This window comes from Oreochromis niloticus, linkage group LG20 (assembly GCF_001858045.2).
Source record: "Oreochromis niloticus isolate F11D_XX linkage group LG20, O_niloticus_UMD_NMBU, whole genome shotgun sequence".
Classification (NCBI taxonomy): Eukaryota; Metazoa; Chordata; class Actinopteri; order Cichliformes; family Cichlidae; genus Oreochromis; species Oreochromis niloticus.
Window position 1 is genome coordinate 1,194,623 of NC_031984.2, and position 24,991 is coordinate 1,219,613.

Genomic DNA, 24,991 nt, shown 5'->3' on the forward strand with positions numbered 1-24,991 from the left:
TTGTGCTACTGTAGATGTTTTGTTACTGTAACGGGCGGATGCCGTTTCATTAGAATCCAGGAAAGGCTGCGAGTCTCTGAGTGTTAGCGCGCGGTCTCTTCCACTGAGAGGGAGAAACACTGGTGACCACGCCTCGGCTGTGAAAGATCACGACTGCTGTTCATTGATGGCGTTTCCAGAAAACGTGACGAGAAACCATCTCGTTACGTCCTCTGGTCTGTGTGGAGCACGTGTGTTTTCTTGGAAATGCTCCTCAGCAGCGACGGCGAGTCTTTAATGGTCTCTGTTACTGCCCCTCTGATAAGGACTCCCGTGTTTCTGTGATGATGTCAACTCTCGTGACTACTTTATTCTAGATCGTCAATGTCGATTTCCCAAAAGAAATTCCACGCCCCACACAGCGCCATCTGTGGGTAGCAGTCCTGAAACGCTTGTTAGTTTTTTGTTAACTGGAACACTTTGAAATGCTGTTTTAAGGCCGTCACCAAACCAAAGTGAACGGGCATTACCTCCTACACCATCACGTCTGTGAGTACATGCTGTAGCCGTCTGCTCTGTGCGCTCTGTGTATATACAGCTTCTATTTTATCACTGGAACTTTGTTTTTTTGTTCAGTGTTCTTGCGTACTGTATCGGTAGAAAGGTTTACAAGTGTTCTAACTCACGTTTGACTAAGAACTGCATCATATTTTGAAAAATGCACAAGTCTTTGTAAAGAACCTTTTGGACTTTCATGCTCTTTTACAGATATGGTGCTTCAAAAGTGCCGCCAGGACCTTTTTCCTGGTTTGAACGGCCTTTCACAAACCAAAAACTTCATGTTTACATGCTTCGTTAATAACTGCTGAACTCGTTGAATGTTTTTGCTGGAAAACAAAAAAAGAGTTTTTGTAAACTGCTCTTTAAAACATTTTATATGATAGTTTATATTAACACGGTATAAATCTCGCTAATGTTCTAGTGCAGAGTAGCTCGTATTAATAAGATGTTTAATTTTGATGAAAAGTGAGGACGCTTGTAGGCCTGTGTGCAACTTATAATCCCATTGAAAACTTTTCTTTTACCTTTTTATAAATCTTTTATGAAAACTCAAAAAAAAAACAATTTTTACACTTTATTTTATTAGAGGAAAACGTTGCTGTATTTTTGTGTACTTTCTATAGCAGCATATATAATTTTTACTCAATAAAAACCTAAACATGGCGGTGTGTCCAGTGTTTTGTTCATCCACTAATTATTTGTATTGACTTCTTTGGTACAGTGTCACAGGGATCATTCATGCCAGCAGGGGTTAAAGTGGGATTTGGCACCTGGGCTGATCCTGGGGTCGGGTTTAGTAGTTCAGCGTGGAGAAAAGATTCACTTAGAATTAAGTCACATGATAACAGGCTTTTGCCCTGGGTCCTGGGTTCAAATCTGGGCGGAGCCAAAGCTGGAACGGATGCTTGTGAAGCGGTGATCAGCCGGCCTGTGCTGCTGCTCTCAATTAAAAAGGATATGAGCAGATGTTCCACAGCTGATTTTCTATGATGAGACACAATAAGAAGTCAGCTAGTGAATCTAATCATCATCACCTTTAACATAAATGTCTGCTGCCCCTGATGTAACCGAACACAGAGCATGAGCGCCGTGGCTCAGTACCAGTCCAACCAGCTCAGCCTCCACTAAGCGGTCCCAAACTGCTGAGCAGGCATGCATGCAAAGCTTGAATGAGACAAAATTACCTTTGAAAATATAGTCTCTTCTCTCACTTCCAGTCTATCAGATTGAAGGTGCTGAAATGTTGCTCTGGCTCACTTTAACTCCCAAAGAAAGGACACACTTAAAAGAACGTTACATGGTGGGAGACCTGAAGATACACCTATTCTGCCTTTGTAACTTTCATATTAAACACAGCTAAAGTTTGTAATAATGAGCTCAGTGTATGTACAGCAATTCAGTTTATTTATATAGCACCAAATCACAACAACGATCACCTTAACACATTTTATACTCTAAAGTTAAGAGCATAAGCAAAGAGCAAGCACCTGGCAAAGGATGATGTCACAGAAAGAGGGTAGAAGCCCCGCCTACCTGCTGTGCAAACCTTGATCAAAGGTTAAAGAAAAAGTTGTATTAAATGTTGAACTGAAGGGCTGCATCAAGGCTCAGTATGACAGAAAGGAGGATTATTCTGAGCTGTGAATCATGCAAAGCTACAGTAAGAGTCCACTCCGTTTACTTCATGTCTGTGCAGTTTTTCAGATCATGGTGACAATTAACAGTGTTAACTATTTACATGAATCACAATATAATGGCTCATAAGTTATTTATTTACTTACATATATATCTATTTAGAAAAAACAGAAAAAAGTTACAAAGTGCTTTACGATCCTAAATGAGACACGGCAGCTGAAACAGCATAAACACCTCAGAGTGCATGAAAGCCAGCCTGCACAGGTGGCTCTCAAGCTTCTTTATAAACCTTTAACCTCCACAAACTCAAAAATCTCCTTTTTGCCCTGAATCTCACCTGGAAGAGAACCGACCCAGAACTGATCCGTGCTCAGGAGAACGATCTGCATCTGACCATTAAAATTTCATTTGAAACTGTGAGCAGAGTTTCAGCGCATCTGAGAGAACCCAGAGTCATCTAAAATCTTATCTGCATTCATTTGTTTCAACACTAAAAACGTGAACTTAGAACTCAGTCTAAAATTCTGAGGAATGAAGGCTCAGCTTTGGTGTGTGTGTGTGTGTGTGTGTGTGTGTGTGTGTGTGTGTGTGTGTGTGTGTTCCTGTCTAGCTATCTTTGTGAGGACCGAAATCTGCATTCTACTATACTTGTGAGAACCAGCAGTCACTTGTGAGGACACACAACCTGGTCCTCACATTTTTGACGGCATTTAAAGGCATTTTTGAGGCTCAAAATGGGGTTTTAGTCAGGGTTACAATCAGGTTATGGTTAGGTTTAGGGTAAGGGTTAGGCATTCATTTTTAATGGTTAGGGTTAGGGTAAGGGGCTAGGGAAACCATTATGTCAACGAGGGTCCTCACTAAGATAGCTGAACGGGGTTGTGTGTGTGTGTGTGTCTGTGTGTGTGTTTTAAACGGGTGAATAACTGCTTGTTTAACATATGAAGGACACCGCCGTTACGGTTACTTATCCTGAAATCTGCCGTTGGTGTTGTGAGTGACCTGTGTGAACACTGACGGGAGAAAAAGTGAAGCGATCATTACAAGAATGCAGCGGGAAACTTTGATCATCGTTCAGGAAAAAACATCATTTAGATCAAACGCAGCAGAAGCTGAAGAGACGCGGTGGGTTATGAAACTCAGCAGGGGCGAAACCATCCACAGCAGTGGGGCGGGGGCTCGCTAAAATAAACGCAGGAAACTCGGAGTCACTTATCTGGACATCAAACATGACATGAAGCTGCTTCTGGGCAGGGTGCGCAGGACAGTACGATATCTACTGCGCACATCAGTTGCGCTTACCTGCAGGGAGGAGAATCCGGAAACACCTGACGGAGTCAGCAAGTCCTGCCGGAGCCACCCGGAGACCACGGCCTGTTCTCTCCGGATCATTCAGGGAACAGCAGCTTATCAAACAGGACCGGCGAGCTTTTCCCACCACTCCCGTCCCGGGGCATCCTCAGCCTCACCTGGACTCCAGCCCTGCACCCTCCCCCCTCCTCCCCCGATGGACGTCGGGCGTTGTTCTTTAAAATGGTTAAATAGTTTAAAAGGACAAACTGAGACGGCGGCTCTGCAGAGCACGGCAAACAAACAGCGGGGTCCTCATAGAAGATATGGACCAGCACACACCCAGCGAGCAGGAAGCCCATCACACACCGGCAGGAAGCCAGCGCCACAGCTCCGACAGGTAAACAGGGTCTCTGTCCCCACCCACCAGTGATATCAGTGAACCTCACACAAACGGAAGTGTACAGCTGTGCTAAGTAGACTCTTTAAAACTCTTTAAAATCCCGATTTAAATAATTTTGTTGTTTATTTTCAGCGAGTCTGTGCTGCTGTTTAACTTTAATCCAACAGAGGGCGCTCAACTCGTCTGTTTTTAGTTTCTTTCACTTTGACACAGCCATTCATAAATATGTAACACGTAGCAGGTGATACTAAAATACCCGAAGGAAATAAATGTATAAGAAACGTTTATCTCAGAAAGAAATCACAAACTTCCCCACTGATTCCCAGACAGGAGCAACCCAAAATCCCAGCTGTAGCTTCAGACCTACCAAATCAAAAGTGCAAACACCCACTTCCGTTTCAGCCTCCTCTGCCAATCACACGACAGACGGCAGCAAACAGCCAGGGCACTGGCTATAAATCATACATAATCTTATAGCAGAGGTGGAGGTAGGTGTGTAGGAGAGAGAGAGCTTTGTGACCAGGCTTAGGTCTGTGTAGGCTACAGTCATCCAGCTCATGGTCGTCTGAGGAATGAAAGCAGCTGGACTGCTTTAACTTTTGTGAAGGCGCTTCACCTCAGAAGTGAAGAAGCCTCGTCTTTGCTAAACTTAAAGAAGTGCAGTGGCTTTCTTCCTGAGCTGCTTAGATGTTTGACACAATCTCCGAGGACAAGTGCCGAGCTGTAGTCGCTACAGAGGGATAAAGCTGATGAGCCACACCATGAAGATATGAGAAAGAGCTGTTGGAGCTAAGTTAAGAAGAGAGGTGATGATCAGCGAGCAGCACTGTGGCTTCATGGCTGCTTACTTCCACCAGATTCATGGTGTTTTAACATAATTCAGCAGTTTTATTCCATATTTGTTATTATTGAATATGTGGCCTTTCACTTACTTCATTCTGAACCTTTGAAAGAGAAAACAATGTTGCTCTTCTGGCTCTTATTTAAGTAAATATTATAAATTCAATCATCTCTAAAAGTGACGGGAACTTTATAATTCCCCCCAAGGCTCTAATATAGCATTGAATATAGATCTAGTTACCATTAGAAAAAAATAAATATTATTTTTTAAGCTGGTTAATTTTATGTGTAATATTAAGATTTATATTGATTTTTGCTCACTGTGATGATAACTCAGCAGCCTGAACACAGAACCCTGTGGAACTCCATCAGAAAACAGTTCCAATCAGAGTAGATGTGTTCTCCTCTGAGCACAACCAGGTAACTCAGACAACGGGCAAAGAATGAAATAACTCTCACAGACAGGATTACTATTAATTTCACCACAGAACAGACAGAGATCCTGATTTATCTCACAAAAAGACAAGATTCTGGTCTGTAGTCCACTAAAACCACAACTTCTGAGAACCTGAAGGAACCAAAAGTCCTTGAAAAACTGACGTCATCTTCCACGCCAAAATTAGTTACAGTGCAAAGGCAAAAACCAAGCTGAGGTCAGAGGTCAGAGGTAGTGAGGCCATCTGAGCCTCTAACTAGTGAGCCAAGGAAGCAATTAGTGACACTGAAAAACTAGTTAACGACTTGATTTTCATTGTTTCGTTGTTTTTTCCTGTCAGCCTACCTCTCTGACATGTCTCCCAATGTGATGTTTGTGTAAAGTTTGGTCAGAAGGTTCCTTTGTAAGTGCGCATGCGCCATTAGCGTGCTGCCTGCTGTAACCTATAATTTCCTTCGGGATTAATAAAGTATTCTGATTCTGATTACTCTAGGCTGGACTACTGTAAATGATTACTATTATTATCGTTATAAAACTTCCTAAAAAGCCTTTATTTTATCCAAAATGCTGCAATATACTTCTGCTATATTGGCTTCCCTTCATTGGCTCCCTGTTAAACCCTGAATTCAAAATCCTGCTCCTCACATACAAGGTCTTAAATAATCAGGCCCCATCTTATCTTAATGACCTTGTAGTACCATATCACCCTATTAGAGCACTTCGCTCTCACACTGCAGGCTTACTTGTTGTTCCTAGAGTATTTAAAAGTAGAATGGGAGGCAGAGATGTACAGATACAATGTAGCTTGCCATCACCAGTGTGTGAATGGGTGGATGACTGGTTGTGTAAAGCGCTATACAAATACAGGTCATTTACCATCATCAGGGGGTCCATTTGTCCCTCTTTGGGGGGACACTCCCATGGGGCTTAAATCTGGGACTCTCCACCACTTGACCCTAGAACTGAAGAAGCTTCTTGGATGAGAGGTGAAACGTCTTCAAGCAACTTAAAGAAGTCCAGACGCTTTTCTTTCCAAGCTCCTTAGACTACGATGACCTGGATGACTGAGAACCTTCACAGACATGTCTTTACAGAAGAATGCATCGTCAACATAGATGCCACAGCGTTGCTGTTCCCACAGCTGATCCACTCCTCACTGGCCTTTGGGTCTCCATTGTCTCCATACATGCCTTACATGCTTTGCAGGGCACGGAAACGTAGTCTACATGTTCATCACTTGTTGATGTTGAGGTTGATGGCTCTTCCTTTGGTGTGAACAGGTTAAAGACCATCTCTATCTCAGGAACACATTCAAAGTTGACTGTTATTTCTTCAGATCCTACCATCCAAGAATATAAAGGTTGGGGGCACCAAAGATACCACTGCAGGGTGATGAATGGGGCTGAGAGATTTTAGGGTCTGCTTGTTGGTGCTGGTGGTGTCTGGGGACTGCTTGTTGGTGCTGGTGGTGTCTGGGGTCTGCTTGTTGGTGCTGGTGGTGTCTGGGGACTGCTTGTTGGTGCTGGTGGTGTCTGCGGTCTGCTTGTTGGTGCTGGTGGTGTCTGGGGACTGCTTGTTGGTGCTGGTGGTGTCTGGGGACTGCTTGTTGGTGCTGGTGGTGTCTGCGGTCTGCTTGTTGGTGCTGGTGGTGTCTGGGGACTGCTTGTTGGTGCTGGTGGTGTCTGGGGTCTGCTTGTTGGTGCTGGTGGTGTCTGGGGACTGCTTGTTGGTGCTGGTGCTGGCCCACTTTCTTCCCTCTTTGTACCAGTGGTGCTCCAGGGTTCGGACCAGGGCCTTAGTCTGCAGGCTGAGGAGCAGGAGTGGCGTGTGGAGGGAATCAATGTGGAATCAATGGATTAATGGAATTCTACTCAGCCAACCTGAGTAGGATACCTTTTGTGAGAAGCCCTTAATATTATTTTGTGATGCAGTTGAATCTCCTTCCTTTCTTCAAATGTTCCGTTTCCGTTCTAAAGCATGTAGTTAGGGCTGGATCGGGTGACCCTCAATCCTCCCTTAGTTACGCTGCAGAGTATTTCGGCTTCTCTCACCCCCTTTAAGATGAGATAAACCTTTATTACTATTAGTCCTACACGTGGGAAATTTGTTGGGTCACAGCAGAAAGTGAAAGACAGTACAAAGTTACGAGCAAAAAAAAAAAGAATAGAATAAGATGAAATAACATACTATGAAAAATACTATATAAAACAGAAGAAGTTACTATGTATGCACCACTGTGCATTTAATTATGAATTATTCAATCTCTGGCTCTCTTCCACAGCGTGTCTTTTTTCCTGCCTCCCTCCCGGAGCCTCGCTCTGCTGGAGGTTTCTTCCTGTTAAAAGTTTTTCCTTCCCACTGTCGCCAAAGTGCTGATTGTTGGGGGTTTTCTGTAGGGCTCCGCAACTGTGCTACGCTGTCTTAAATAGTGTAAACGGTTAGCTTAAATAAAGGCTATGTTTTCTTGTTTACGTGGAGCAGCGTAGTCGGAACAGCCAACTGTAAAGTCTTTGCTAACTCCGATGTCGCCTGGTGTGACGCTAGCAGCTAAAGCTAACTGCAGCTAGCAGCTGTAGCTCCGGATGTTTCAACAACAGCGACATTAACATAACCAAAGGGTTTGGCTAGCTGGGTTTTAAAGTTCAATTTCGACCCCTGTGGCGTTAAAGGGCGTGGGCCTTTATTTTATTCACACTTCTGGCTGTTTTTATTGAGCGACTTGGTCAAACACCCGCTTTTTTTCCGCCGGCAGAGGGCTGGGTGGGTTTTGGGGTTGTCGAGGCTGACTTCTTTGGTATTTGAAACGGTCAGAGGGACCTGAGCAGAGAGGGTGAGTCCACCATGTTTGTTAGCCGCCTGTTGTATGAATTCGCTAAAGACTACAGCATGATTTTAAATTAAAACTGTACTTTTCTTCTGGAATAAACCGTCCGGAGCGCACAGGCCGTTTGTGACTTTGCTGTAAACTCGTACCGATGTTGTTAGTTAGCGTCGCGAGCTAATGCGGATAGCCCGCTGTGTGACACCTTTATTAAAGTCTCTGAGTAAATAATGATCATGTGGCTGACCTCACAGCCCATTGTTCGTTCAGTGGGCTAGTTTCAGGCATTGTGCAAAGGTACTGTTTATAAGGTTGAAAACCTGCAGTCAGCTGAGACTGATGGAGTCTTGGATGTGTGACGAAACGTTTTTCCCACTGAAAACGTCCAGGTGAACAGAATCAACTTTCGGGATCTCAGAGTAAAGTCAGCTGGTTGAAAGTGGGGATATGAGCAAAAGTAGCTGACCACTGAGTGACCCGCTTAAACTCCGATACTCTTTATAAACGGTAGCGGTGTTATTGCCGTTAACTGCGGTAGTTCCTATTGTGTTGTTAGCCGTACTTTATCACACATGGCACCATGACTCCAGCTGGTCTGAGATCAGATTGTTTTTATTCCGATGGCAGCCCCACGTGTTAGTTTCCGGAAACAAATTTAAGAGCGCATCGGTGCCGTTTCCATTGATTCTCTTGGCTAGAATAACTCCCGCTCTGCTCTGATTGGTGTGTAGGCCACTGTGGACGTGTGCTGCGTTCCGGTAACCTCGGAATTTCCGACACGTGCGTCCCGGTATTAAAGTTTTTTGTGGCGCAAGATTTTGCCGTTAGCAATACAACGAAGTGTTTTTGTTTTTGCACGTAAACGCAGCCATGATCGTTAACTCGGGGTGGGCGGGGCTGCGCCGCTTTGGAAATTAGACTTGAGAGGACGTTTAAGATTCCGGCTGTAAACTCGGGAATTCGTCGTTACAGAGGAAGAAGTCAGCCCTGAAGCAGCACTGTGTGCACCCGGTGTCTGTGACGTGTGACGGAGGTCTGCAGAGGGAGATCGGGCTCTTTCAAACTGTCAGTGAAACTAATGGACAGACATTTGTGCAAACACGTACTCTTGTTTTGGCTGCTTACAGGAGAATATCTCTACATGCGTGTTCTTACATGTGTAAATGTCACTCTGACCTTATCAGGCTCTTGTTTAATGCATGCCTCAGTAATATTTGTTTTGCCTCATGTATCATCCCTTCAGCCGGGGCCTATCATGGGGCTAAAGGTGGGCTACAGCCTGGCCAGGCTGCCAGTCTGTGCAGGGCTGCAGCATTCATGTATGAATTTAAAAACATTGTGATGTTTGTGCAGGTGCATTTCGGAGATGGCGGTGCATGTGACCCTGAACGGGACGTTTTTGTCTAACCGCTATGAGCTGCTGGCGTGGCTAAACGAAACCTTACAGACGAGCTTCACCAAGGTGGAGCAGGCATGCACAGGTGGGTGATTTTAACAGGCGTGGCTGATGCTGGTACATTGCTAACAGCCTCCGCCTCACTTCTCACATGGACTTCTCTGTCATCCTGAGCCCAGAACGCAGCAGCTGGGTTGCTAACAGAAACCAACGGGCACTCGCATATCACTCTTTCCTCCCTTCATTGGACTCCTTTCTTTGGATGATCTGCCTCCACCTCCTCTGTCACACCAACCTGCCTGTCCTCCTTCACTACATCCATGAACCTCCTCTGAGGTCTTCATCTTTTCCTCCTGCTTGGGAGCTTCATCTTCAGCCTCTCTGACTCTGTCCCTCTGGCGATGACTCATTTCTTAAAAAGGATGACTGACAGCTTTCTTGCTATCATTTCTTACTGAGCAGGTGTGCTTTGTGGCACATGTTGTGAAAAGAAAAACCAGAAATAAATAAAAGCTGTGCAGACGATATTTAGACAGAGCAGGAAGGAGAGAGTAGGAAAAACCTGTGCTCCCCAAGTGTGTGGCTCACGGGGTTTCCCTGATCCTACACTGGGCTCATAATTGGAAAGATAAAGCTGTGTTAATAACGCACATGATGTGCAATACTTCCTGCTCTGTTTGTGTCCAGGTGCGGCGTATTGCCAGCTGATGGACTGGCTGTTTCCCGGCTCCTTGGACCTCTCCAGGGTCCAGTTCCAGTGCGACACCATCATGCACTCTCTGCACAACTTCACCTTACTGCAGGCTGCTTTCAGGAAGGCCGGAGTGATCAGAGTGAGTGTTGCTGCGCTTTCAGGTCCCGACATTATAACACAGGTGTGCAGCGAGCACACCTGTGTTAGAAACAGCAGGACGACTTAGCGCTCGTTCTTTGATAGAAACATGCACCTAAAGATCCTCTGTTGCTCCGCCCAGCACATCCCCATCGAGTCGCTGATGAAGAGGAACTCGGCCGTGGCTCTGACCTTCCTCCAGTGGTTCAAGATCTTCTTCGACGAGAACAATGATGGCAGAGAGTACAACGCCTTGGAAGCTAGAGGAGGACAGAGCCTGGTTCCTGCTGACCTCGGTGTGTCTCGCGCATGTGTCACACGGCGTGTGAGATGCTGGAAACATTGAATGTTTTTATGTTTTGCTGCACTTTTTAAAGCCAGAAGTTTAACATGTGAACCTTCACTTCAAAGCTGCCGCCTAACGCTCGCTCTCTCCTCCCCCCCCCGTTGCAGGTGGTGCATTTCTCCTGCCGAATCAGAAACTCGCTGTCACCGTGACGACGGACAGTAAAACTATAGAGCAAGAAAAAGCAAATGATGTAATCTCGCTGATCTCCGACGACGAGGACGATGTGGTGGACCTGACGATGGAGTTGGTAACAAACAAAGACGAGTGTGTTCGGCCTGAGCAGGTGAAGGGGGCGGAGCCAACAGACCCGTCGGTGGACGAGGGCGATGTTTTGCTGCGCTTCAGTAAACGATACTGCCGCGATGACATGGACCTGACGCCGACCGGCCATATCATCAAGGCACTCCGCAGCACGCCGTACTGCCTGTACCTGTACGTCGGGGTGGAGCTCGGCGGGGGCCGGAGGACGAGCATTGTCCTGATTGGCTACTTCGATGGGTGCTCGGGTGCGAGCGTGGTGAGGCCGCTGCTCGCGCTGCAGCTGAGCGTGGACTCGGCGGTCGGAGCCCCGGAGTCAGATTCGGACCTTCTGATGAAGGCGCTGACGGAGGCTGGTCTTCCTCTCTCCAACCTGGCTGTGTTTTACTGTGATGCTCCGCCCCCACAGGTGAGCCGGAGGTTTGAAGCCCAGCTCCGGCTTTTCAGCCCCAGCTTGTTATCGCTCTGCGGCCTTCCCGGCATGGCGGGACGAGCGTGCCAGGCCGGACTCCTCACGTCCTTCAGTCACGTGGTCGACCTGGTGAAAGACATCCACCGTCACTACTCCACCTGCGCCTCCATCAACGACAGCCTGAAGGAGCTGTTTGCAAACATGGAGCACCATAACCTGTCCCGCCCCATCTCCTCGCAGTGCTTGTTCTTCATCCACGCCGTGCAGAAGATGGCGGGCTGCTGGACGGATTTGGTGGAGTATTTTAAATTTGAGGTACAGGCCGTGGACGCCGAACGCATCAGCACCCAGCGAATCAGCGTCCAGCTGACCGATCCGAAAGTCGAGCTACACTTCCTGTTCCTCGCCTACGCGCTGGAGCCTCTCCGTGCGCTCCAGGAGCTGCAGCAGTACGGCTCTGCGAATGTCGGCGTGGAGCTGCAGCTCACGCTCGTGCTGCTTCACTCGTACGCGGCGAGGGTCCTGCGGCCGGCCGCCCTCAACGACTTTCTCAGGAGGCGAGACGTAAAGCTGCTCAGCAGCGAGGCGAAGCTGCTGCCCGCAGCCGACGTGAAAGTGGGCGCTCGAGTAAAAAACTTCCTGTGGGCCACCCCGGCCGTGGACCTGGACGAGGAGGAGAGGGCTGACTTCATGAAGGACGCGCGGGTGTTTTACCAGGCGGCGCTGCGGAGCGTGGTCGAGAGCGTTCCCGAGCAGCTCGGAGACTCGGCGCTGAGGAACATCACCCTCGTCCAGAAAGACCCTCGCAGAGTCAGCGTAAGAGGTCTTTGTTTGTACGCTGCTGGAGGCAGAGCAGGGCTGGTAAACTGAAGGTCGCTGGTTCGATTCCCGGCCGACTAGTGGCTGCAGCAGGATTTTCCTAGCTCATTGTCGGGAGTCCTTCCGTCTGACACAAATCTTCCTTTCATTAATAAAATATGAATCACCTTCGAGTGTGTGAAGTCAAAGCTGGTTTAATATATTTGTATTACAGTGCTGCTGATTTTCCTTCAGCGCCGACTCTTTGGTGGCTGCAAGAAATTTGTATTGAGGAAAAACTCAGTTTAACTGTTGGTCTGCTCCACTCCAGTTCCCAAAAGAGAGAGAGAGTTTCCAGATGATCTGCTGAATCCAGATTTCAGTAAATGTGTGCTGTAGGTAGATTAGCCAGATGTTCTGACGTGTTCACAGATCCAGAGACTCAGCTCGGTCCTGGCTGGAGCTGCTGTCAGTCTGCAGGATTTGAGCACTTTCAGGCCTTTGAAGGTCACTTTGTTACGTTGTGTTCTTCTAGTAAGACAGAAGATGCTCTCTGTAACGACTGCTAATGACTCTGCAATGCAACATCTGTCCTCAGAATAAGCTATCCAGCAGCGTGCTGTCAGAGATGGCGGTAGAGCTGCGTCTGTGTGACGCCGGCTCTTCAGAAGCTCATCAGCTTCAGGGCGACTACCTCAGTTTGATTGAAGCGACTAGAAGAGGAGAAGCTACTTCCTGGGCAAAGGTAAGAGCACCAGCGTGGCCACACGTCTGATTACTGGAATAAATACATGGATAAAAGCTCCGTGTGTGAGCTGAGACCTCATGGTTGAACACGTGTCTGTGTTTGCAGATGGTGAATGAAGTCAGCCCCGGCTCGACGCTGCACAGGCTCATTTTGACCCTCCTGGCCCTGCCCAGCTCACTGCACCGGACTCAGGTGTTTGCTAAGGTGAGAGGTCAAAGCTGAAGCCGTGGGAGTGGACCACATGACCCAGATGGGAAGAGATAAACAAATTCCCTTTTTTTCTGTCTTTGCTTTAATCCCAAGGTATCGAACATCCCCAAGAATCTTCCTGACAGTCAAGAAGCCTCCAAAGCTTTACCTGAACCGGGCACATGGGCGAGAAGACCCAACAACCGCAGGAGGAAGATGCCTCTCCGTCACCAGACAGCTTATGATAATGAGAGGAAACAGGAAGTGGATAAACTGAGCTCATCGGAGGACAGCGACTGGACCAAATCCAGCCCACCTGTGCGTTCCAGGGAATACAGCAGCAGCAGCACAGAGGAGTCGGGCGACACAGAAAACTCCTCTGGTAGGACTGACGCCGGAGTTTGCTGCTCTGACACGAAGCTGATGTGACGCCTTGTTGATGATAATCAGTCTGACTGCCTGTCCTGTTTTTATCCAGATGTGGTGGATGTTACAGAAGCTTCCAGAATGTGTTGGGCTGGCAGACCGAGGCAGCTGCAGAGTAAGAAATGTCACACCAGTGCAATAAGAAAGGGCCAAGCGACGCTAACACCCATTTCTGTTTGACAGTATTTGTTCGCTGCGCCTCGTTCACGAAGGTGCTGAGCTGCTTCAGTGGCTTCTTGTCTCATTTGCAGGTCACAGGAATCGTCAGGCCAAGTCTGCTTTTGTCATGAGCAGCGATGACGAGGATTTGGCAGCCACGCCGACCCGAGTAGCATCAGCGCAGGAACAATCACCTGTAAGCCATTTCACACCAGCTGCTAACTAGCAGCACTGTCTTTATTTACACTGTTCATGTGTGTTGTCTGCCTGCAGCCGTCGTGTGACGCATCCACAGAAAAATACCAGTTTACCAACCAAGTAACAAACTTTTCTTTTTAATCAGAGACAGTTTGGCAGAAAAAATGCAGATTTGATGAGTTTATTGGTAACAAATAACAGAAAACTGAGTCAAATGAAGAAAAAGTGAGTTTGGAGGAGGCGGTCACATGAAACGATGCGTTTAAGTTTCAGCCCTTTTACACCGTGTGGCAGTTTTTTATTTTGCAGCCTGTTGTACAAAAATGTGAAACTTGGTGTGCGTTTGTTGAAGGCAGTGAAGGGGAAGTGTGTTTGCTGGTGTCAACTCAGTTTAGCTTGAAATCAGCTGCTCACACGTTGGTTGCTATGGCGACAGAAACCGCCACTGTGTTTCTCGTGAGCACATCTGTGTCTGTGTGTTTTGTCATGAAGGGGGAGCTGGTCTGGGGTTACGTGGGGGGCTTCGCGCTGTGGCCGGCCGTCGTCCTGCCGTGCAGAGGAAAAGCGTCACCGCCAGGGAAGACGCTGGTGGAGTGGTACGGACAAAAGATGTCCTCACAGGTGAGTCGCACCATGCTGTCGATCTGTGGAAACAGGAAGTGTGTTTAGTCCAGGCTCTGACCCAGTGAGTCTTACCCAGAGTGTAGTGCAGAGCTTGGATGGAGCTGACGGGTGAAGACGTCCGAGGCTCCACCCGGCCTGCTGTGATAAGTAAAACTGGGAGCCGGAGTAGGCTTCCAGGCCCCGCGTCCATCTGCAGCTCCTGTCTAGATCAGCGCTCTTGGAATTGACTGGGTTTAGTTTAGTGGCCCGGAAAACTAAGCCCCACAGATCTGGAGTAACCTGGAGGGTGTGTTCACACTGATGAAGACTTAACACTCAACTCAAAAAGGGAATGTTCAGAGTTTAGACTTATTTAATGCAAGATATTTTAAAAATCACAGTATAATAATCAAATCACCTGAATTTTACTCATTAACCTACTCTGAGCTGATGCTGACTCTGTTCAAGTCTCAGGTTAGAGAGAATTATCGTACTTGGCCACGGATGCACGTATCCCGCCTGTGTAGGTTCAACCCAGGGGGGAGACGCCAACTCCAGTAGGAAACTAAGGAGCTTGGAAAGAAAAGCGTCTGGACTTCTTTAAGTTGCTTGAAGACGTTTCACCTCTCATCCAAGAAGCTTCTTCAGTTCAGGACTGAACAAAACAAGTCCAGGACTCTTAAACACTGGTATGTCTTCTGTTTGAACAAACGCACCTGCAGGGACAGGTAGACGGCCTCCTGGTAGACGGCCTCCGAGAAGCTCCTTCAGTTCAGAACTGAAGAGAAACGTCTTCAAGCAACTTAAAGAAGTCCAGACGCTTTTCTTTCCAAGCTCCTTAGACTACGATGACCTGGATGACTGAGAGCCTTCACAGACATGTCCAGTAGGAAACAAAATCCAAATCCTGCTGAATTTATACTCTAATCTAACGCAGCAGAAACAAGCAGAACAAAGCTGAGGATCATAAATCCACCCAGTGAGTTCACAGTGTCAGCATCTCCTGTGGCGCTCCCAGAGCCAATCACAGACCCCGGAGCTTCCTGAGCCCCTTTTTTATGCTCATTTGACTCCCTCGCGCCTCCTCTCAGTAGGGCTGCTCAATTAATCGAATTTTAATCTAGATTACGATCTGGGCTTTCAACAATCATTAAAAATGACTGAGCCGATTATTAGCACCTCCCTCGTGCTTTACTCTTGCGCTGCTCCGTGTGGTAAATCGAGCGCACCTCTCTGCGAACACGCGTCACAACAATTAAGAGGACCGAGGGAAGCTCGGAAAGCTAAGCAGAAGTTATTTGGAGAGGAGAGGATAATGGCTGCTGAAGAGAGAATGCTGTTGGTTGAAAAGAGGTCAAACGACTTCAGTGGTGTGGAAACATTATCAAGTAGACATAGTGTGTAAACTTTGCTACAGTGTCGTAGCTGCACCACAGAGCAACACTACAAATTTATTCAAACATTTGAAGACCGCTCACAAAGTGACACACGATCAAACAATGAAGGAGCAGCAACTTTAGTCGACATACCTCAATGTCAGTTTGATGCAATTGTGCATTGTGTGGCTACACAGCTTGCCTTGATGTTTGGTTATTTGTATGCATAAATATTATGCAGTATTTTGAAGTTCACTAAACATTAATGTTTACATTATTCATTTATTTTTTATATTGCAAACATTTGCACTGTTATCAGTATTTGCACAATATTTTATATTATTTTTGACAATCTTTAAAGCCATTATTCAATACATTGTTATTGTCAAATAATCGAGATCTCAATTTCAGTGAAAATAATCGTGATAATTTTTGCCATAATCGAGGAGCCCTACCTCTCTGGACATCCCATCACGGGTGTTGACACACAGTCACCTGACGTCCCGCCTCACCTCCTCTCTGATTTCTCAGTCATGTTAATTAGACTCATTACATGTTTGATTAAGAACAAAGATGATTTGCTGAGAGGTGAGCCCCTCCTGTCAAATGTCAGGGAGGAGGGTGCTCTGTGTGTGTGTGTCTGTGTGTGTCTGTGTGTGTTCTTGTCTAGCTATCTTTGTGAGGACCGAAATCTGCATTCTACTATACTTGTGAGAACCAGCAGTCACTTGTGAGGACACACAACCCGGTCCTCACATTTTTGAGGCTCAAAACGTGGTTTTAGTGTCAGGGTTACAATTAGGTTATGGTTAGGGCTAGGGAAACCATTATGTCAATGAGGGTCCTCACTAAGATAGCTGAACGGGGTTGTGTGTGTGTGTGTGTGTGTGTGTCTGTCTGTGTGTGCGTGTGTGTGTGTCTGTGTGTGTGTCTGTCTGTGTGTGTGTCTGTCTGTGTGTGTCTGTCTGTCTGTGCGTGTGTGTCTGTGTGTGCGTGTGTGTGTGTCTGTGTGTGCGTGTGTGTGTCTGTGTGTGCGTGTGTGTCTGTGTGCGTGTGTGTCTGTGTGTGTGTGTGTCTGTCTGTGTCTGTGTGTGTGTCTGTGTGTGCGTGTGTGTGTCTGTCTGTGTGTCTGTGTGTGCCTGTGTGTGTCTGTGTGCGCCTGTGTGTGTGTGTGTGTCTGTGTGTGTGTCTGTGTGTGTGTCTGTGTGTGTGTCTGTCTGTGTGTCTGTGTGTGTCTGTGTGCGTGTGTGTGTGTGTCTGTCTGTGTGTCTGTGTGTGCCTGTGTGTCTGTGTGCGTGTGTGTGTGTCTGTGTGTGCGTGTGTGCGTGTGTGTGTGTCTGTGTGTGCGTGTGTGCGTGTGTGTGTGTCTGTGTGTGCGTGTGTGTCTGTGTGCGTGTGTGTCTGTGTGTGTGTGTGTGTGTCTGTCTGTGTGTCTGTGTGTGCCTGTGTGTGTCTGTGTGCGTGTGTGTGTGTCTGTGTGTGCGTGTGTCTGTGTGCGTGTGTGTCTGTGTGTGTGTCTGTCTGTGTGCGCCTGTGTGTGTGTCTGTGTGTGCGTGTGTGTGTCTGTCTGTGTGTGCGTGTGTGTGTCTGTCTGTGTGTGCCTGTGTGTGTCTGTGTGCGCCTGTGTGTGTGTCTGTGTGCGCCTGTGTGTGTGTGTGTGTGTGTGTGTCCTGGGTTTGAGTCCTTTCCTCTGCAGACGTGATCAGACGGCCGTTTCTTTGTCGTCTGCTTTAAATTATTAGTAAAATCTTTATTTGTGTTTTTCTCCTGTGCCGATCGGCCCGCGCTGGATGGATGTTTCCTTCTCTCTGATTCCAGGCCAGTTTGCAGGATCTCAAACCTTTCGCTGCCTTCACCCAGAACTTTTGTGCCGACTCCTTCAACATCCTGAACACCTACCAGGAGGCCGTCTACCTGTCCCTGCAGGTGTGTTTGTTCAAACAGAAGACATACAAGTGTTTAAGAGTCCTGGACTCGTTTTGTAAACAAACAGGTCAAAACTTTAAGGAACCTGGGATTTCATAACGCTGCCATGTTCTTACTATGTTATTTTAAATATGTTTTACTAAACTAAAGTCGTCGTGAGCGTCTGATATTTAAAGTCTGTGTGCTGCTGCGTGCTCATATGTGACGCGTCCTCCTTCCTCTGCACCAGGAGGCAGCTCGGCGCTGTAAGAAGCAGTTCTCTCCTCCCCCAAATGGGAGGGAGGAGCTGCTGAAGCAGATGTTGGACTGGGCGTTTGGAGGCTTCCAGCCGACGGGGCCTGAAGGATTTCAGCCCAACGCTCCAAAGAACGGTAAGAACATTGATACTGTCAGCCTCACTGACCTGCAGAACCCCCATCAGTCCGTTATCTACAACCTGCCCTGACTGAGTGGGAGTGAAGGTGTCGCTCACCTGTGAACACCTGCGTCAGTCATGGAGACGGGGTCAGGGGTCGTACAGGAGGAGCTCAGAGTAGGATAAAAAGGACGATCACAGACTTCCAGGTTTTCTGCCGTGCTCCGTCTTATTTATGATGTATTTTGATCACATGTTTGATTGTCCTCTGCAGACTCCAGGCCGAGGGCAATGAAGAAGCTCCCCCATAAAGCCTCCTCTTCTCCTGACTCCTCCAGCCTGAGGAGCAGCAGTGGCACCAACCTGAAAGATGTGGAGGTGCACCTGAAGAGGCTGTCCTGCAGCTCCATCAGGAAGGCATCAAAGCCAGCAAAGGCAAACAAAGAGGAAGGTCATCCTGCGGAGCACAGCCCCAAAGCACAGAAGGAGAAGGAACATCGAGGAGGAGGGTCAAAGACAGGGAAACAGGGGAGGAAGGAGGAAGAGGAGGAGGAGGAAGAAGAGGAGGAGGAGGAGGAAGAAGAAGAAGAGGAGGAGGAGTGGCGAGGAGGATGGAGAAAGGGGAAGAGTAAGAAGGGATGGAGAGGAAGGAAGGCTCATAAGAAGCGAGGCGAGCTGAACGATGACGTGTCGTCTGACTGGATGCCGAGCAGGAAGAAGATCTACACCAAACTCCACAACAAGGTCAACAAGCCGACCGCCTCCTACACGCAGCCCGACCAGAAGCACAGAGGTAACGCTCGGCGACTGTTAGTGATGCAGCTGTTAGCCTCGGCTGTCAGCGCTCACCTGAGCAGGTGTCAACACGGCTCACTCTTACTCTCACTGCTCCTTTCAGAGAAGATCATCAGCACGATCGTGGACACCAAGCTGGACATCGAAGGTGAGTGTGCAGGACTGCTTTACCTGCATTCCTCGAATCCTTGAGTGTATGAACTCTGGTGCTGATTGTGTGCTGTTTGCAGGGTACTGTCTGTGCTGTGGGACTGACAACATTGAGATCTTCCACCCTCTGTTTAAAGGCGGCCTGTGCCTGAAGTGTAAGGTAAGAAGCTGCTGTCACTGTTAGCAGCAGGCGGGCGTCTTGGTGCTCGACTCCAGGATAGACGCGCTGAAGGACCCGTGCATCCATCAGCATGCGTGATTTAAAGTCACAGCTTCACTTTAATCCAGATTTCTCAAACACAGGTGCAGATGTTTGGTGCACAGCTGCATGGACACCACTGTAGTTTGTGGTGTCGGGTTACAGCATAGCCTTAAAGCAGAAACAGAAATCCTGCAGAGCTTTTAAAGAACTGAGCAGATGTTTTCCTTTGTTTCTGTGTTTTGTTCAAAACATTCAAGCTCTTTCTGAGCAGCTGGCTGTGATGGTGTCTGTGCCTGCAGGATAACTTCACAGAAACCTTATATCGTTACGACGGCGATGGATATCAGTCCTACTGCACCATCTGCTGCTACGGGATGGACGTCCTGCTGTGTGGCAATGATGGCTGCTGCAGGTTATGCTCGGCTTCTTTCAGTGTTTCAGCCTCAAGTACGAGCCCCTTATCCGTTTTTAACCTCTGTTCTCCGTCTTCAGGTCTTACTGCGAGGACTGTCTGAACATCCTCGTCGGGCCGGGAACGTTTGATTCGCTGAAGCTGGAGGACCCGTGGATCTGCTACCTGTGTCAGGCTCACAGACCCCACAGAGCGCTGGTCCCCAGAGAGGACTGGAGCATCCGCGTGCAGGAGTTTTTCACCAATGACAGCGGCATGGAGTTTGTGAGTGGAAAACCAGCCTTTGTAAAGATCTGTGTGCAGGAAGCTCTCAAAGGTGCTGCCCTGTACCTGCCCCCAGTGATTTTATTAGTCCTTTATTTATTTATCCAGGTAAGATCTCATTGAGATTAAAAATCTAGTTTCCAAGAGAGACCTGGCATCATGGCAACAAAAGTGAAAATAGATGTACCACATAAGTATATAACATTAAAACAAATACAATGTCCTGTACAAACGTGAGAGATGGACTTAAACTCCCCCAAGGTAACCAATTCTGATCATTTCAGTTCCTTGGGGACTAACAACGTTACAAAAAATTTTAAGCGCGGAAAATTGCAAATTATCCATCCATTCGCTTCCGCTTCACCTTTTCAGGGTCGCAGCGGGCGCTGGAGCCTATCCCAGCTGTCTTAGAGCGAGAGGCAGGGTACATGCCAGTCTGTCGCAGGGCTAACACATAGACACAGACAACCATTCGCACAAGGGGTGGCACGGTGGCCTATGGGCATTTTGGTGTTTCCAACTAATCTGTCCCCACTAACTGCATGTCTGTGGACTGTGGGAGGAAGCCGGAGAGAACCCACACAAACACGGGGAGAACATGCAAACTCCACACAGAAAGACCCGGGGGGGGGGATTGAACTCAGGACCTGCTTGCTGTGAGGCAAAAGTGCTAACCACCGTGCCACCCCCTGCAAATTATCCATAACTGTAAATTTGCACATATCCACCTAATATTGCACTCTGTATTATCACTGTGACAGTGTTGCAGCTACTTTCATTTTAAATTCTGATTGCACCCACACAGAAGCTACATGACCTACAAGCACCGTTTTACTTATTATGACTTTCTTTTTAGTCGTGTGAAGGGAACCTGCAAAGTAAGAATTTCATTACTCTGTGTAACCGTTCGTGTTTTGCGGTGTACATGACAATAAACGTCTTGGATCTTGAATCTGACAATGGTAACTGTAGATCTCTGAATCCCCCAGAAAGGTTTTCTCAGGTTCTCACACACAGCAGATTCTTTCGTCCATGTAGTGGCAGAAAGTTCATTTTTATTTCAGACGGTTATCAAAGTAACGTTTGCTCAGAGCAGGGCTCCAAACTCGCAGCCCGTAGAAATATAACACAGTTTGTCCCTTGAAGTGATGTTTTCTGTTAGGGAGGATTTGTTTGTTGTGGAGTGCATTATTAAAATAAATTCTTTAAAAATGATTGAATATGAAGGCAACATGAGCAGAGAGCACAAACATGCTGAGGGATCGGCTGTGTTAGCTCAGTGAGAGTCACAAACTAATGTGAACACTTGTGTCTGTTTGTATTTCGGTCCATACAAACAAAATGCAGCAGGACAGACTGAGAGGACCGCTGTGTTTATTTGGGAGTTGAATGAAAGGCTTCAGTTCAGAGGGAGGAAAAAATGTGTTCACGCTTGCAGTTTTGAAATAAAACAAACAAACAAACAAACAAAACATTTTCAGATATATTTGTGGGTGTTTGTTTGTTTTGTGCTGTTTGAACACTAAAATGAGAGGACAGTGCCAGGAGCGGCCCACAGCTCGTTTCAGTTTGAAGCCCCTCCTTCCAGGTTCTCTCTGTAACAGCTGAAAACCTTTGTCGTTAGTGACCCCTGTGGCCATGTAGTGAACTGCAGTCATCACCCCAGCAGGATGAGTTCTGTGCTTCTGTGTTGTTTTATGTGTCTGTGTGTTTGTGTAGAGGTTTAAACTATGTTGGTGACACATTTACTTTAATTCTTTTTAAAATAAATATATTAGAATTAAAGTGTTGGTGTCTGCGTCCGATCCACTCAGGGTTACACTTTTTTACATCAGGATACGCGTCGTCCAGAACATCGAGTATTAACGTAATAAATAAGATAACTGTGTGTTATGAGTCACGCGTGACTTCCTGTCGTCTTGTCAGAAATCACGCCGGCTCTTGTGTGACACTGAGTTTTTCTTGTTGTAGGAGCCTCACCGCGTTTACCCGTCCATCCCTGCAAACCTCCGCCGGCCCGTCAGAGTCCTGTCGCTGTTCGACGGCATCGGCACAGGTGAGCTTTACCTGCCCTTCTGCTCCTGTAAAACAGCCATATGCTCCTGCTTTTCCACACAGACCCTTCTTCTCTCCGTCAGGTTTCTACGTGCTCAAGGTCCTGGGCATCAAAATAGACAAATACATCGCCTCTGAGGTTTGCGAGGATTCGGTCGCCGTTGCCACCATCAACCACGACGGGAAGATCGTTCACATCGGAGACGTCCGGCACATCACTCAGGAACGCGTACGTCCTTCATAATTCCTCTTTCCACAGAGGACCCGGCTCCATTCTGTTTTCCTGAGCTGAGACAGAAGATTTAACTGAGTGTTTGATGGGTCAGAATATAGAAAGTGCTGCAATGGAGCCCCGCCCCCTGTCCCTGGGGATTTTCTCACCACGTCTTTGTGCTTCCTTGATTCTCCAGCTCGAGCAGTGGGGTCCTTTTGACCTGCTCATCGGCGGCAGCCCCTGTAACGACCTCTCCATCGTCAACCCGCTAAGGAAAGGCCTCTACGGTACGTTTCTGAAGCTCCTCCTGTCACACAGATGTGAGTGTCGGTGTCGGTCAGTGAGCTGGTTGTTGGTATTCATGTGTCACTTCCCTCTTCCCTCCTGCAGAGGGCACCGGGAGGCTTTTCTTTGATTACTACCGCATCCTTCAGTGGCTGAAGCCCAAAGAGGACGACCCGCGGCCGTTCTTCTGGCTGTACGAGAACACGGTCGCCATGAACACCTGCAACAAAATCAGCATCTGCCGCTTCCTGGAGGTCTGCACGTGCTCACTTCAGTTTGGATCCGTAACCCTCCGCTCTTCCTCTTCCTGTGTGCTTCCTTAGTTAAACTGACGAGGTGTAAACTGTGTCTTGTTCTTCTGACAGTGCAACCCGGTGATGGTGGACGCCATGCACGTAACTCCGGCCCGCAGAGCTCGCTACTTCTGGGGAAACATCCCGGGAATGAGGAGGTACGCGAACTTTAGCAACATTCTTTTTAATACCAGTGGAAATATTAGTCAGATATTTCATCTATTTATGGATTTCTGTGGAGTTTCCTTTGGAAGTGCGTCCTCCATGAATCGTGCATGTGGGGTTTGTGCGGAGCTCGGGGGTGAGCTGCACAGGACGGCAGCTGCTGCTTTTTATGAATCGCTGTGATTAAATCTGAAGCAAAGATCATTAGAGAGAAACGCCCGGTGAGGTGTGAGCGTAAGTTTCCCACCCCAGGAAGATAAAAGTTTTCCAATGGAAGAGTTTGTCTTTTGTCAGTGACGGCTGCTCGAGCTCAAACGGCTCAGCCGGCTCCCGGACGCAGAACCAAACTGGGATGGCCATAGCGACCTGAGAAGACAGGAAGGGCTGCGGCGGTTAGCAGCAACGAAACTTTCAAAATAAGAGCAAAATGGCAAGATTCTCTAAGGCCAAAAGGGAAAAAAGGTCAAATGAGTTGCCGGATAAGCGTTATAAATAAAGTTTTACTTTTCACCCGCAGGCCCATCGTAGCCACCCAGAGCGACAAGCTGGACCTGCAGGAGTGCTTGGAGCTGGGCAGAAAGGCCACGGTGAGTGACTGAGTGTGCTCCTCGCTGTGATCCGTCCACAGCTGCTCGGCCACATGATCGTTCTCATGCTTTTGTTCCAGATGTGTAAGGTGAGGACCATCACCACCAATGCGAACTCCCTGAAACAAGGAAAAAATGTCAACAAGCTTCCCGTCCTCTACAACGGCAAAGAAGACAAACTCTGGATCACGGAGTTGGAAAGGTAGCAGACTGAAGGGTTGTAACGTCCCTCGTCCACTCGTCTCTAACAGCCTGTGGGCTGATTTCTGTGGATCCACTGAGGTTTTATCTGAGCAACGAGCAGTTCCTGAGTGTTGTCCTGTTAGACGGGTGGATTATTAAAGGTGTCCTCCTTCCTTCCTGCAGAGTCTTCGGGTTCCCCAAACACTACACCGACGTGAGGGACATGAACCGGCAGCAGCGGCAGAAGGTGCTCGGGAAGGCATGGTGCGTCCCTGTCGTCCGTCACCTGTTGGCCCCCCTGAAGGACTACTTCACCTGTGAGGACCTGTCTCCTCTAACCACAGCCTCCTCCACCACCTCCTCCTCCTGCTCCTCCTCACAGTCCTCCATTGCCTCTGCAGAGCAGCAGCTGTCGGGTTAGGAGGAGGCGCTACCGTTCAGATGGAGTCGTTTGATCAGCGACACACTGCTGACGTGTCAGTTTGTGCGCAGGTGTCTGGACATGTTGACTCTTTATTTATCGCCTATGAAGTCATGCATTTAAAACTCAAACACAGGCTGTGGAAACCTGTGTGTGCTCAGGTGCTTTTAGACTCTACCTCCAATAAAACTGTGACGACTCAAAGGTTGAAGTCCTTTGTTACTGAGGTGCTCGCTGATGATGATGATGTCGATGATGAACTGTGTGTTTCTGTAATGAAGCTGTAACCAGGTGCTTTCCTTAAATTATCCCTCCCTCCCTTAATTGTGCTGTTGTTGGTGTAAATCGGTTAAACTGTGAGTGCGACCGTGACACACACGTCACTTTATGTTCTTAATATTTCACACAGGACTGATCTGTGGATGTCGACTTCATTTGTATTATTTGGTTTGCAGTTTTTCTATCAGCTATTTCATGTCTGTGTGAAGCGCTCAGCTCGTCTGTGACTTCAGTCTCAGGGATTCGAAGCAAGTGAGGAAAACCAATCAGACGGAGCCGACGTGACAAACATTTCTGTTCAAATGTTGCTCAGACGTTTAAACCTCACAGTTAAACATCATCACCTCACCATCTTTGTTTGCTTATTGAAATGTCAAAGTAACTTTATGTAAGATTGTTAATTTTCAATAAACATGAATCAAATCTCACTCTGAAGAAGCGTCTGTGTCTTTGTCCGCAGCGGAGTTTATAGCCTGTAGGTGGCGCTACGCTCACAGAGCATAAGCAGCTGTGCTCATTTCTGTCTCATTTGTCACAGTGCACGTCCTCTACTCCTTGCATCTTAGTCCCTCCCACCTTAGAAACAAGGACAGGTGGGGCAGCGGGCATCCTTGCCTGAGGCTCGTGATGTCAGCGTGATGTAAGCAGCAGCGTCAGTAATACCTTAGTTTGCTGCATTTTATGATCTCAGGTATA

At 47.7% G+C, this 24,991-nt stretch overlaps 1 protein-coding gene and 1 long non-coding RNA gene across 6 annotated transcripts; one reads left to right on the forward strand and one right to left on the reverse strand.

The window, feature by feature from the left end:
* Positions 1-899: 899 nt before the first annotated feature.
* On the reverse strand, positions 900-3,613 carry LOC109196186 (uncharacterized). Its single transcript, XR_002057660.2, has 2 exons — positions 3,478-3,613; positions 900-1,524 (listed from the first exon to the last, which is right to left on the reverse strand). It is a non-coding gene; the product is annotated as an uncharacterized LOC109196186 (long non-coding RNA).
* On the forward strand, positions 3,492-24,723 carry LOC100710512 (uncharacterized). Of its 5 annotated transcripts, XM_025901789.1 has the most exons (27): positions 7,453-7,974; positions 8,938-9,030; positions 9,319-9,446; positions 10,049-10,194; positions 10,336-10,489; positions 10,647-12,028; positions 12,609-12,755; positions 12,864-12,962; positions 13,062-13,329; positions 13,426-13,488; positions 13,625-13,728; positions 14,223-14,351; positions 17,528-17,635; positions 17,865-18,006; positions 18,265-18,783; positions 18,889-18,933; positions 19,016-19,095; positions 19,437-19,549; positions 19,630-19,813; positions 21,785-21,869; positions 21,952-22,097; positions 22,279-22,369; positions 22,473-22,621; positions 22,733-22,818; positions 23,343-23,412; positions 23,493-23,614; positions 23,779-24,723. In XM_025901789.1, the coding sequence occupies exons 3-27, from the start codon at positions 9,332-9,334 to the stop codon at positions 24,014-24,016; spliced, it is 4,785 nt and encodes a 1,594-aa protein (XP_025757574.1). In that variant the 5' UTR covers positions 7,453-7,974; positions 8,938-9,030; positions 9,319-9,331; the 3' UTR covers positions 24,017-24,723. The 5 variants fall into 5 exon arrangements, 4 of the variants coding, with proteins under 4 accessions (XP_019205110.1, XP_025757574.1, XP_025757572.1 ...); XR_003215549.1 differs by lacking the exons at positions 7,453-7,974; positions 8,938-9,030 and adding an exon at positions 3,492-3,865 and having other exon boundaries at positions 23,493-23,694; positions 23,779-23,893; XM_019349565.2 differs by lacking the exons at positions 7,453-7,974; positions 8,938-9,030 and adding an exon at positions 3,493-3,865.
* The last annotated feature ends 268 nt before the right edge of the window (positions 24,724-24,991 follow it).

What these genes read in the sequence shown, in the direction of transcription:
- LOC100710512 (XM_019349565.2), top strand. Translation starts at nt 3,792, where the DNA reads ATGGACCAGCACACACCCAGCGAGCAGGAAGCCCATCACACACCGGCA. An exon ending in CACCAAGCTGGACATCGAAG is followed by an intron (nt 18,934 to 19,015) that starts GTGAGTGTGCAG and finishes TGCTGTTTGCAG; the next exon opens with GGTACTGTCTGTGCTGTGGG. An exon ending in GGCACATCACTCAGGAACGC is followed by an intron (nt 22,098 to 22,278) that starts GTACGTCCTTCA and finishes TTGATTCTCCAG; the next exon opens with CTCGAGCAGTGGGGTCCTTT.